This window comes from Zonotrichia leucophrys, chromosome 15 (assembly GCF_028769735.1).
Source record: "Zonotrichia leucophrys gambelii isolate GWCS_2022_RI chromosome 15, RI_Zleu_2.0, whole genome shotgun sequence".
Taxonomy (NCBI): Eukaryota; Metazoa; Chordata; class Aves; order Passeriformes; family Passerellidae; genus Zonotrichia; species Zonotrichia leucophrys.
This window is the reverse complement of record NC_088185.1, coordinates 1813222-1827206: the sequence shown is the minus strand read 5'-3', so window position 1 is coordinate 1827206 and position 13985 is coordinate 1813222. Positions and strand designations below refer to the sequence as shown.

The window sequence follows — 13985 nt, the reverse complement described above, 5'->3', positions numbered from 1 at the left end:
CCTGCAGGGGCAGGGATGGAAGGGAACACCTGCCCTGCTGGATTGATGGGGCTTCACCTCTCACCACAGTTTCACTCCTGACCTGCGCAATCAGTTCCCTCTTGTTTGTGCCTGTCTTTCAGGCAGCAACCCAGGACAGGAAATGGTTTAAATCACAGGAAAATGTGATCACAAACCCACAAATACTGGCAGGGGAGTGGAGAGTGGGTGAAGTATCTGAATCTACTTTTAACTCGTTCTTTGAAGGACAACACCAGGGATCAGCCTGAAGCTGCCACCGTCAGCACCTGCACTGGGATGGCCGTGGGGCCCCTCAAGGTGTCCCCAAGGACTGGTGAGTCCCAAAGCCCATCAGAGCTGGGGGGGAGCATGACCAGCAATGCAGAGAGCACATCCTTGGGCCACACAAGATGGTTTATCACTCATCAGCCCCCTGAACTGACAGGGACACCCCAAAGTGACAGGGACACTCTATGCCCTGTGGGAACTGAGGAGCTGGGGGTGACTCTGGGCTGGAATGTTCTGCAGGGAGAGCACTGCTGGGATGACACAGGAAGCTCTGAGTGGAGCAGGAACAGAGCAGAGCCTGGCAGCGAGCAGTGGGGTCACACCACCAAACCCTCCTCCCTGCAGCCCTTGGGGACAGAGAGCCCCTAAACATTGCCACCTCCTGACATGCTCCCCTAGAGCAAAGGTACAGGGACTCTTCCCTCATAAACCCCCGGGATCAATTAACATACCGCTGAAAAGCAAGAGATTATTAACTTTTGTTAATAGATTATTAAAGATGATTATCACCAGCTGACCGAGCTGGTACCAAAATAGACTCGCTGCAGGCAGCTCAGAGCAATCATCAGTTCATTCAAGGCAGATAAAAAGTTTCAGATCTGGTTTGACTATTTAAATTTCCAACAATAATCACAATTATCGCTATTCTCATTATCTGTTATAGTTCTTCTATGTTCAGGAAGTCACTGTGGTTATTAAACACATGCTGATGATTAAATCATGTATTGAGGTGATAAGTCAAATTAGATGATTGCTAAGTCTCAGTAAGTATCTTTGAAATAACCAGTTGTTATTAGACATTCAAGAGGTCCTTCATGAAAATCTAATTGTAATTGCAACTTTTCATTTTACCTCATCTTTCTCGCATGCAAACAGACACACACAGGCAGCTGATTTCGTATTTCAGTACGGGAGAAACACAGAAGAAAGCACTTAAGGTAAGTGTTGTCTGGGAAAATATCAAGGACCCCCATCCACCCCACCCTCAGAAAATCAAACAGCACCTTCAGCATCCACCCTCAGCTACAGCCCCTGACAGCTGAGCTCCTGGAGCTGGTTTGTGCTTCGCTCTGACAGGATGCTCACAATTCCTCAGCTGCTTTAACTGGGGTCTGGGAGCAAGCTGGCACCCCTCATGCGCCCCTCTACTGCCCAACCTGACATTTACAACAGCTTCATCGCCACATACTTACATTTTAATGTTCTCATGGTACTGCCTGGTGTCTGAAGGCTGGTTGTATAACGGCTGAAACAAATCAGAGAAACGAAGGCATAAATGGTGCGGTCTGACATTTAGGAACTCAAAGCCACCAGCAGTGGCACCCAGCCCCTCTCCCGGCCGTACTGGAGGCTGCTGGCTGCCGGCAGAGCCCCGCTGCATCCCGGAGCATCCCGGGGGAGGGCGGGCAGCCCGGCTGGGCTCGGATCGGCGCGGCGGGGACGCGCTGTTATTCACCGATTAAAAAACGCACTGCGCCTCGCAACATATGACACGGGGGAGGCGAGGGGAGAGCGGGGCTCGGGGAGCGCGGAGAGACAGTCTGCGAGCTGCGAGTTGTTATGTCTACGCGCTAAAAGCCTGCCTGAGCCCGCCCAGCGAGCCAGGCACGGCTAACTGCGGGCAGGACAAGCGCTTGCTCCTGGGGCTTCCAGCGCTGCCAGCTCCCCCTGCACACCTGAGGACAGCGATGCCCATCTGGCCATCAGACTGTGCTCTCCCCAGGGCTGCTCTGCACCCCACAGCCTCAGTGGGGATATGGCAGGGAGCTCCAGGGGGAGTCAGGAGAGCTGGATCCATCCCTGGTCATTGCTCCGCTACCTCTGCCTTCCCAGGGATTTATCCTTGGGAAACTGGAGGGTCCCACCTCTGTGAGGGAGAGATACCAGAGACCAGGCTCAATCCCACCCAGCTCAGCACACACTCCAGGGGCTGCCACCGATTGTGTCCACATCAGCAGGCTGACAGGGTGCTCAGGATTAAGCCCTTCAACATTTCTATTCATTGTCTTAAGCTGCTGGGAACATATCCAAGAGTGGGATAACCAAAAGCTTGCCACAGCCCAACCATCACCAGCAACCATCACCTAAAGAGCACAGCTCAGGTCTGACCACAAAAACATCTCCAAGTACTGAATCAGTTCATCCACAAACCTTCCCCAAACCACCTGTGAGCATCTCACATCTGTCACCAGCAAAGGCAGAGGCACATGTGATGGCCTGGCTGAAGGCAGCACCCTGACCATGGATACACACACCAGCTCACCCTCCTCCTGTGGTCGATGGGGCTGAGGCTGTGCTCTGGGTCTACCCAATTTCACCCCAGATTAAACACAGGAAAAGAGCAAAACATGTGCTGAGCATCTGCTCAACCAGGTGAGCAGCACTGGAGGCGACAGGACGCGTAAACAAAGATGGGTCCTTTTCCCCTCCAGTCTGAAGAAGGTGTTACTCCCACATCCTCTGTGCTATCTCCCTATCACCATCACAGGTGCTTGGCACAGAAGCTTGTTTTTCCACACAGCCTGTTTCTACTTCTCTGTAAAACACAGATTCTGCTTCACCACTCTGCTGCCACACAGGACAGCCGCATCAATCCACACAGAACAGAGACTGGGTGTAGCTCTCCCTGCTCCATCACTGCAGCACCAGCAGGTCATCAGCTTCTCTTTCTGGCTGTCCTTGGACGTGTCCCTCTCCTCTGTGAAAGCACACGTAATCCTGGGCAGCAGGGGCAGGCAGAGGCACGTAATCCCCAGGCAGACAGGCACAGGGCATGAACCCCTGTGTTCCAGGAGCGCTGACAGCCATCCATGCACCCATCACCTGGCTGCAAGCCTGCCAGGAGACACTGCAGGGACACCTGAACACTGTGAGCTGGCAGAGCCAGGGCAGATGAGAGGGACGAGCAGATCCTCGTGAAGATGGCATTCTCAGTGGTATCCCTTCCCCAGGGGTGCTTCCATCAGGAATCCTCTCAGATCTGCTGGTGTGACTCCAGGCTCAGAGCTGGCTGTGCACTTCATGCTTGGAAAGCTCAGAGGAACACAGACATCCGTCTCATCACGTAGCTCCAGAGGCAGGTCTGCACCACAGGCAGGAGGAACGGCCACAGCTCCAGAGCATCACATCCTCAGTCACCCTGGAAAGCTGGCAGGCCTTGACCAGCGACTGTCTTCTGGGAGAGGCCTGCAGGAACTGGAAATACTGAGGAATGATCATCTCCCTTCCCTCCTTGCTCATAAATATCAAAGCAAAGAAGCTTCCATGTTGCAGGTCACACAGACCTTCCTCCTGGGAGAAGCAGTGCAATTAACATTTTGGTTTGGGCCTGGGTTGGAAAATGCTCACGTCCACAAGGACATTACAGATGCCCTGATGCCAACCAGATGACCAAGTGATTCCTCTCAACTACAGCCTATAAATGATATGAACACTTAAGAGTCTTAGCTAGAAAACTTAAGTGTTAGCAAACAAGAACACATCATTTTAAAATAAATGCCCAAACACTCAGAAATATTAAATTCTGGGACCAGAACCCAAGATCCACATGACACCAGCACCTCAAAGAGATTTCTATCTGCACAACAGCCTCAGCAGTGGAGCAAGCCCAGGAGACAAGTTCTACTTACCCATAGAGAATGTACAGACTAAATACTTAAAGAAACTTTATTCTCAGCAGGGCAGGGACTGAGAAACAGCATCTTCCCTCAGAGCCACCAACAACTCCCAATTCCACCTTTCTCAGTAAGTAAGCAGAAGTACAGCTCACAGGTCAGATAGGTAAGGTCATGTTCAAAACATACCCAGTGTTTCTCCAGGGTTAGAAACATGTAATACATTTCTCTGGAGAATGACATTTTAGAAAAACATAATTGCAATGCAAAGCTATTACTGGAAAAGCGTTGTATTTACTGAAAGCTCTTAGAAATAAACCAGAAAGGTCTCAATTGCTTTCTGGGGACTGCAGGGTTCAGATTATACATCTCAAAACCATTTCTCCTGGGGAAAACATGGACATTTTTTAAATGGTACCTCTACACTGCAGGGGTGACACAAGCAGAGCCCTGGTTTACTGAGTCACAACCTCCTCCTGACCCAGAGGGGAACACCAGCTGCCCAGGACCCAAACTGGATCCCTGCTTCCCAGAAACCCTCGGCCTCCTGCTCCTGTCTGCCAGCACAGCAGTACTGGTGCCATGAGTGACCAATTCCCAGCACAACCTCCCACCCCATGAGCTCCAGCCTGCTGCTCATTCCTGAGCCAGCGTGCATCCAGCACCAGCACTGCTCCAAAGGCACCCAGCAGAGCCCTCTGAACAGCCAGGACAGCACATCCCACAGAGCTGACAGCAACACACAGCCCGGCTGGTGACAGCCACACCTCTCCCTGCACAGACTGGACTGGCACCAGGATGCCCAACCTCCCTGCAGGAGACCCGTGGGCTGGGGCAGCTCCAAGGCTGGAGCATGTGGTGTGTGACATGGTGGGGCAGGCATGAGCATCAGGCACAGCGTGCTCCTCTTCCTGGAGCTGCTTCCTTTCCAGCTCAGAAGGAGCTGTGACCATTCATCTTGTCTCTCATAGGCTGCTGGGCCATAGGAAGCGCCCTTCCCATGGCAGATGGACCAGACAGTCTGCAGGATGCCCAGCTGGCTTCTCTCAGTGAGGTTTCCCCTTTTCCCCTGCCCTCCAATGAGCAAGGCACAGACACAGAGGAAAGGTTTGCACTGGGCTCTTACAGCCCCCACCGTGCAGTGTCAACAGCTAGGGAGAAAACATCAACAAAATGAAAAAAGGAAAAACAGAGTGAAAAAAACCAAGCAAAGAAAGGAGGAGGAAGGAAAGGAAATGCAACATCTTTCAGATGAGGAAGCACCAACCCTGGGCACTGCCAATCTTCAGAGCAGAAAGAGCAAAGGGTTTGACCCTGGTGACTCAGAGGAATAATAACGAGTGTTACCTCCTCAACGAGGAAGTGGGCTTTGTCACGTGTGACCTCTCCCTTCTGCACAGGGGAAGACAGCAATTAGTGCCACCCCCACAAGGCAAGTGCAAATTACAGCTGTGGAAGCCTGAACTGCCTGCTCCCGTCTCCTGCAGACTCCATCCACTGCATCCCACGGCTGGTGCAGAGCAGGGATTGTCTGTCAGACTGGCTCTGATCCTTCCAGCAGCATCACTGCCAGTGCACCTTTCTCCAGGACTCAGCTCCAGGGGCTGTTTCCAGCTGCCCCTCCAGCAGTCAGTCCTTTGACTACAGATGGATTTTGCCAGATGAAGGAGAAGCCCCAGACTGACAATCTGTCCTAAGTTGTTTTCTCAGCTTCCCCGTGCATGAGAGAGAGTGGAATAGGAAGTGTGCAAGTGCTGATACCTGCAGGTTGTGGCAGCTCACAGAGCACCCTTCAGCATCCTCCTCCATTGTCAGTGGGTGGGACAGAGCAGAGTCCAAGCACCCAGCCCTCCCCACAGCACTGAGGCTGGCTGAGAGGCAGCAGCTGAGCAGGCAGCAGCCCCACAGGGCTGGTGCTGTGCAGAGAAGCCTCAGCATCCCCAGTGCAGGCAGAATGTGCCAGAGCCCCTTCCACCCCCCAGCTCCACTGCAGCGCGGGAGGAGGGAGCCAAAGGGTTAAACCTCAGCGAGGAGGGCTCTGTGTGTGTGTCTGCCTGCGTTTCAGTACTCATCTCAGTCACTTCGCTTCCTGCTTTGGTGCGGTGCCAGCCAGAGGTCCGGGCCAGCAGCGCATTTCCCTGGGACAGACACACGGACAGCCACAGGGACAGCCACACAGGACCGCTCCCCCAGCACGGGCAACACTCACCAGCTCCACCTGCGGACCCAGCCCTTCCAGGATCCGGTGGGCAGCCTCTGCCTTCTTCTGCAGGGAGGAAAGGGGACAGGAAGAAAAAAGTTACTTGTGCCATCGGTTACGAGTCGCGGCTCTCTGCTCAAACCACTCCTGAAACCTCCACGGAGCCGGCACAAATCCCATCCCTGCCTGAGAGAAAAGGTTCAGCTCAGCCTCCGGACCGGCACTCGGCTTATCACGGCTCTAAATCATCCGAGCCGTGCCCAGGAGTGACCCGGGGCCCTGACCCGTCCTGTGCCGGTACCTCTGCGCCGCTGCCCTGCCAGGAGGAGCAGGAGGAGGAGGAAGAGGAGGAGGAGGAGGGCGGGCAGACCGGCACGCACGCAGAGATGCCCTTTCTAGGATTCATCTCTTGACGAGCATGTGATCATTAGAGTTGAGCTGCCCTCGCTTCCCTCCCCTCCCTGCCGCAGAGCAGCCCTTCCCCGTCCCCTCCCGCCCCCGGCCACGCTACCTAGCGCTTATTACAGGCACAAAAACCACCCAGGAACACGTGTCGGGGGCTGCGCAGTGCTTACTAATTAAACAGGCCTGAAAAAAAGACATGGGCTGGCTGTAGCAGCAGTCTAAATAAAAGATGACATTTTCAGTAAACAGCACTTCCTCGCAGAGCCAGGCTGTTCAGGGGGTTACTGACAGTCCAATAAATCCAGATCACTGCGTGCTGCCGACACCAGGGGCTGAGCTGCTACAGCCAAGTACCTGACAGTGATGGGGATGAGGAGATGGATTTTCAGAGGTTCAGATAAAATAAGCAGTTTTAGCTATTTTGAAGTAAGGGAGAGAGAAAATCCCAGTTTAGCTGCCTAAAACAGGGAGCTCAGCCCCAGGCTGGGGAGCAGGGGTGGGCTGGGGTCTGGGCTCCTGGCACAACCAGTGGGGCTGGGCAAATCTGGGAAAACTTTCCAGGGAAAGGGATTTCAGCTCCAGGGGTCCAGCTCACGTAGCTCTCCAGCATCAGGCACCTCTCACACTGTCTCAGGGCAGGATGAGTTTCCAAAGGATTGTCTCACCAAAGGCTGGCACACAGCCCTGCTGCTTGCCCCCACATCCACCCCCGTGGAGAGTTTCCAAAGTCTCATCTATCCCCCACTGCTGGCTGGTCCTCAAAAGCACTGACGCAGCTGTAGGTGTGCAGACTCCTCACCGGAGCCTTGTGCACCCACACAGAGCCTGATCTGCACACCAGCACTCTGAAAGAGTCAGCCCAAGCAGAAAAGCAGCTGTGGGAGTCACCCTGCCCGTGGCGGGGCTCAGGCAAATGGCCCTGGCCAAACCCAGCCCCGTCCCAGCTGCAAAGCCTGCAGCAGGTGCCTCACCACAGCACGACCAGGAGAGCTTCCAGTTCCTGTATTTGCTGTACACAAAGCTTTTGTGCAATATAACAGTGACTTCAAGGGTGCTAAGAGAGATGTGACCAATGTGACCGTGCAGGGAGCCTGCTCTGGCACCATCCCCCTGCTGTCAGTGCATCCCTGCCTGGTACCCAGAGCACCCCCACAGCAGACCTCAGTGGTCACAGATGTCACCAACACTGCCCACCTGATTCCATGAATGGGAATGAGCCAGGTCTGCCCAGGGACCTGCCCCTTGGAAAAATTCATCACACAACAGAGAACTCTGAGCCAGAGCTTAATATTTTGGTCTTCACAAGCGATAAAATCTCCTGGCGTTGGAGAATATCAGCACTATGGCATTTTGAAAAGTCTACACAATTAAATCCAGGGGGTAAGATTTCCAGGAGAGGAAGGATCATTAAAACCACTAAAACCACTCTACATCAGTGGCCAAGAGGATGATTTGGCCAATACCCTCCTGCCTGCCATTGGTTGCTGGTGAGCAGGAGGCATCAGCTTACCAAAATTTTTTTATGTGCACCTGGGAAAAAAAAGCAGCAAACTAATTAACTGCATTCTGCATAATTATGGGTAGAAGACTGTAGCCTCACTGAAGGCTGACAGTCCCACCATGGGCTGGTGGAAGCTGCCCTGGCAGCAGGGATGGCACAGCAAGGGACTGGTGATGCTGTGTACAATGAGATTAACTTTGAGAAAAAGCTGAGTATGTTCAGCTTGCTGCATTTGCCATGTTTAGACAACTTAATGAGACAAGCCAGAGGCAAACCACCACAGGCAGAACATGTGGCAAATCAAGAAGAATGACATAATTTGTCTTGCATTAACCAACTGCAATATACACGTCTCCAGAACGAAAGATCAGGAGGAGAAGCAATTCCGAGCACGTCATATCTTTGTACGTACACAAAGAAATTCCTCTATCTTGAAAGCTGCCCAATTAACACTTGACACCCACTGTAATTGCTGATGCTCCTTGCTGCCTTTATCAGATCATAGCAGAACCATAACGAGCTGTCTGAAAGGCCTGGCGGAGCGAGGTGAGAGCTGGCAGTGCAACGGGGAAGAACAGAAAACACCCAGCAGAGGGTTCCCACCACGCCAGGGCTCATCTCCAGGGGCAGACAGACACAGGGAGGCGTGCTCCTGCCCAGGGACTCAGCAAGCCACAACCTGACTGGAGAATTTATGCAAACCCCAAACTGTTCAGGTACAAAGGCAGCTCACCAGGCCCTCCCACAGCAGTGGGACCTTTGCTAAAGACCACCAGCAGTCCTGGTAAATCCTTTCCCTTCCAAAGGCATGGCCACCTAGGACTTGGTTCCAATACGGGTTTTGTTAGGAGTATGTTTAGTGATGGACCCTGCAGAAGAAAACCACAGGGTTCATCCTACATCTGCTGAATGACCCCACCTGTACTTGCATTCCTGCTGTTTAACAGAAGGAAATTCATCAAGAAGCAAAGCCCAGCCTTTACCTCTAGTGAGATACATGAAGATCCCCACCACTTGTACAGTCCCTCTGCAGCTCCCCAGCACACAGGCAAAGATCCCTTTTCTTGATCTGGTAGAGAATCCTGAAATATTGCCCCAGCAGTGGAGCAGTGGTGCTCATGAAGGGACCTCCACTTTTGGAGGGCTCAGTGCCTCAAGAAACATGTCTGAAACAAAAACCTGGTTGCTGCAGGGCCCACGGATTCAGAAGGGAACCCACAGATGTATCAGGCAGCAGGATTTGCCCCTATAGAATCTGTCTCCCCCTGGGCAGGGGTACAGGCAGGGAAATTGTGCTCTTACCCCAGCTCATGCTCCTCCAAGGGGCCTGGAGCTAAAGAGATCTTCACCAACAGCAAAAACCTCCCTGCAGACTACAAAAAAATCTTCATTCTTGCCTGAAGAGCATTTGGCTTCCAAAGCAAACTCCAGCCCCTTGCTTTTCCTTTGAAGAAACTTAAAATAGGCCTGGGAGGGGAAAGCAGGCAGGAGAGCAACTTCCCGGCCGTGTGAGCTCCTGTGGGGACGAGGAGCCAACCCCACGAGGGAGCAGAGCAACCACAACCAGAGCAGGGAGAGCCTGGGATTTTGCGTGGGCTCCTCTTAAAGCGAAGTTTAAAAATGGAAGAGAAGGAAACACGGGAGTTATTTTGAGAAAGCGGATCTGAAATTAGGAGGCGGCACTTTCTTGGACCGGCTCCAGCCATGGTTCCATGCAGCACAAAGCTGCTGCAGCTGAACCGTGCTCCCGGGGTTATTTATAGCACCCCGTAGGCTGCAGGGCTGGGATGGGAGGGGTTCTGCTTGGGACCAGCCATGTCCTGCACACAGATTAGCAAAGCCAATCCAGAGGCAGGAGATTGAGCACAGGATGGTGCTGGGAAAAGTTCCTGTCCCGGCACCTGGGCAGGCAGGGCTGTGGGAGCAGCATGGCAAAGAGGCAGGCTGGAGAGGGATTTTGTTTAAAACAAAGTTCAGGAGAAGTGTGGCTGAAGTCAGCAGAAATCATGGAAACCCTCAGAGACACCTCTGTGCATGCAGCAGAAAGCAAACAGCACAGCCAGAATGTGCTGGGACCAAACCGCAACCTGGCAATGCCCGTTCCATAGGGAAAGATTTTCACTCCTACAACCACAAGCACTATTTTTTTCTGCCCTTTAAACCTCAGCGTGCTCTCTCTGAGAGCCAAACCACCGCAGCAATTTGCTGCTCTCCACACACGCAGAGCAGGTGGGATGAGCCCCAGTGCTGTGGAAGGGACAGCAGCACTAACACTCCTCCCTCCACAGCTCCTGCAGGCACGGCCAGCACAGAGCCCTGAGCACACCAAGCACGAGTGCCCTCCCCGGGCTCTCCCTGAGCACAGGAGCCTCAGCCAGCCTCCATGGCATGAGCCCAGCCCCTCTCACCTGGCCCAGGTGATGCTCTCCAGGGCTGCCCGTGGGATGCAGCTCCCCCAGCTCCCTGTGCAGAGCTGGAGCCATCTCCCCACCACAACAGCAGTGACAGAGAGCTGTCCCCAAGGCCGGGGCCAGCAGGTGATGCAATGGGGGTTACAGATGACTCATCATATCAGTAAGAAAACAGAGGAAACTGGTGACATGTGAGCCATGTTCACACCAGTTCACACCATTCCCCATCCACCCTGCACAGAGTGTGACAAAACCACTCATTTCAGTTCTTTGCTGCTCTCTGGCTTTGGCTCATCATTGCCAGACAGTTTCAGTCCTTGGCTCGCTCACACCCCACCCATGGCCAGTGGGGAGCCCCCAGACACAGCTGGGTTCCACCCACACTCACTCTCACCCCACTCTGCTCTGTTCTACAGAGCCCTTCAAATGCACACTAAGGTTAAAGTGATGTGCCAGCAAGGCTTTGCCACTGCAAACCATGGCTGAGCATTCCACCACCCCAAAACTGCTGAAAGTGTTGGCACTGCACAGAAAACTTCCAGAAATCCACATTTCAGCCCTGCAGCAGTTACCCAACCCAACCCAAGAGCCAGGGCTGTGCTGCAGTCTGCCTTCCAGCCTCCAGCAGATTTGGGATCTCTGCACTTCTCATCACTACTTCCAAGACCTAGAAAAGCAGGACATGGCCTTATCTGGTCTGGACAGATATCACATTTAATCACACACAAATCTTCAAAGTCAATACACCTGTTGGAAACTCCAGATCCTGAAACAGACACCAGGACCTTTAAAAAGCCAAAACAAATGAAAGTTTCCTTAAAATGCAATAAAAAATTAAAATATTCCCAATGACTCCAGGGTAATTGTTTACATTTTATCTTTTTAAAAATCTTATTATGTAGAAATGTCAATAGTATCTGAATTCTTGCCTTTCTAGTTTTCCTCCAGACTTTCCAAAAGCCCATTTTGCATCACCAAGCTCAGATGAGGCAGAATAAAAGTTATTAGAAACAAAAGCAAAACAAACAAGACCCTTTCATCAGCCAAGTATGAAAAGCCCCATCCCAACTACCATGTAAACTAGAATTTGAAAAAAGCCTCGTAGATTAAATGCTCAAAAGCACTTTTACTGTTAAGGTCTTATTTACTGCAGCTCCGTGCTGACGAGGCAAGCCCCATTCCTCCCTTTCTCATGTAAATCAGGAGTTCATAGAAAATCAGAGTTCTACAGACATCAAATCCCTGTAGGATCTGAGTCACACTCAGTGTCTGTGAGTGGTTAACGGCAAGATTATATTTTGCAATGCTAAAAACCTTCATTTATTTATTCTCTTATTTATGGATGGGGCATTAATGCTTTATGGAGGTATTTGAGGGTAAACTGATAGCTGGGAACGTGCTCTGCACAGACACAACAGCAGCAGGGGATGGAAAAAGTTCCAAACAGTCCTTTGAATTCCAATTTTACAGCATAATGCTGGATTTATAGATAGATAGCTGTGCCCTTTTGAAGGAACAAGCATCAAGACAGAAAACGAATTAAAATTTAATCTTATTGATTTCCACCAGCTCAATCTCAAGAGCGAGACAGACGCTGCTGCTGCTTGCGCTGCCCGCACTGCATCAAACCCAGTTTTTCCCAGGCTGACAGCAGGGCAGGATGGGCTCCCCTGGCTGCTGGCACCCACAGGGGTGACACGGGGAGACTGGTCCTGCTGTGGTGGGGCACAGCACGAGGTGTCCCCTCCCTGGCACGGAGGCACAGGACGGAGTCACGCCATGTCCTGACGCGACCTCTGCGTCCGCGATAAATGAGCGCAATGTTTCAGAGGGAGCTGACTGAGCTGCTTTGTCTGCTGGCCTCTGAGCAGCAGTCCTGCACGACAGGGACCTCCAACCACCATCATCTGTGGGCTCCACATCACCACAATGGGCAGAGAGATGGCACAGGTACCTCTTGGGCACATAAGCAGGAATTTTTGGGATGCACAGGTGACTTGGAGGAGAATTCACCCAGCCAAGCATTGTTGGGCTGATGAGTAGCAGCATCCTCCAGGACACACTGTATTCCTGTATCCCAGGAAAAGCCCAGAGCAATGCTGCTGTCCTCCCTTGGCTCAGCAAAGGTCTTGGAAATTTCTGTTTAAAGCACAAAAACATCTTCAAGGCCAGGTTTGTTCAATTGATTTCAAGGGAAGGCAAGTGCAAGGAATCCCGTGAATGCCCAGTGGAATAAAGCTACAGCTAAAAATACACACGGATGATCTGTCCTGTTTGTGGGGATTTGAGGTGGAAGAAGGGTAAATTCTGTTGATACAATAACACATCCCAGAGCTGCAAATTAAAGTCCTCAAGGAGGCTGTGTCACACAGCCACCCCTCTGAGGTGCCAGACTCAGCAGAGATCAGCTTTCTTCCACAGGGGAGACACTAAAATCACTCCCAGGGCCTAATTTAGGAGATCCCCAATGTCTCCATCACTGTCAGCCTCTGGATTAACCGAGGCATCCATCCCAATTTGATTTTTCCAGGTAGTTCTGTGCCACCCTCCCAGCACCCAGCTCCTGGAGAGGAGTCCCTGAGCTCCCTGCAGCCAAAACTGTTCCCTGAGCTTCCCATGGGCACTTTTCAAAGGCTCCTGGCAATTTCAGCCACCATAACTGTTTTCAAACACAATTTTGTTTCTTCAAGGACTGAACACGCTTTTGAAAATATGACTCAAATGCTTCTGTCAATGCTGCCCACTGTCTGTTGTCAGGTTAGTCCACAGACAGTACCAAAAATGTTAACTCCCTTTCTCATAATCCTTTCAGAAATGGTACAGTTGACACTTACGGTTGAAATTTTGGCTCAGATACACAAGTGTGTGTTTTTCTGTGTTATACTGCAAAGATTTCCCAACAAGTACATTTTTGGGTGCGACTTCACAGCCCATCTTTGGACACGAGAGAAAATGGCTTGGGTCAGCACACAGCAGGGGAAAAGGCACCTGGATCTTGAATATCAACTGTTCCTCTACAATCCAAGTCCTCTAAAAGATTCCCAAATGCAACCACAGCCTCATAGCCCAGGATTTGACTGCAGTCAAGAGCAGCTTCTCTCCACTCTTCCCCAGCATAATCAGTACAGTCACCTTTTTTCTCTGGAAATCAATTACATGTCCAGCAGAGTGTGGCAAGAGGGGATTACAGGTCAAATTTTCCATAATTATCCTCTCTGACACCGAGGAACTTTTCAAATCACACACGTTAAGTAGGTCACAAGAGGGAATGGCAGCGTGATGGGCATTTAGCATCAGAAAACCTGAATTTGGAGAAAATGGGATCCAGCCCAGCGCCGCCCTCATCCCAACCCCTCATCCATACCCAGCTCGGTGGTGAGAAAAATATATAGACTTCCCTGATGAACCATAAGCTAAAATTAGAAACCATTCACGCCTGCAAAGCCACAGCTATCGCCAAAAGGAAAGTAGGTCACAGAATGGCTGGCTAACTTGATTTTCCGGCTTTTCTAGCTGCGTGTCCTCAGGTAACCCCTCCTCTCCCATGGCCCGTTCTGGTGCCTCCT

At 51.8% G+C, this 13985-nt stretch overlaps 1 protein-coding gene across 19 annotated transcripts in view; it reads right to left on the bottom strand.

The window, feature by feature from the left end:
- NCOR2 (nuclear receptor corepressor 2) overlaps positions 1-13985 on the bottom strand; it is a 290104-nt gene that overhangs the window by 93165 nt on the left and 182954 nt on the right. For 18 of the 19 annotated variants that reach the window (XM_064727114.1, XM_064727123.1, XM_064727117.1 and 15 more), the window contains exons 7-8: positions 6112-6168; positions 1482-1534 (exon numbers count right to left, since the gene is read on the bottom strand). In XM_064727114.1, the coding sequence (XP_064583184.1) occupies positions 1482-1534; positions 6112-6168 (110 nt within the window). Of the gene's footprint in view, positions 1-1481; positions 1535-1633; positions 1685-6111; positions 6169-13985 lie in introns of those variants that run through there. The other variant, XM_064727124.1, reaches the window with a different exon arrangement.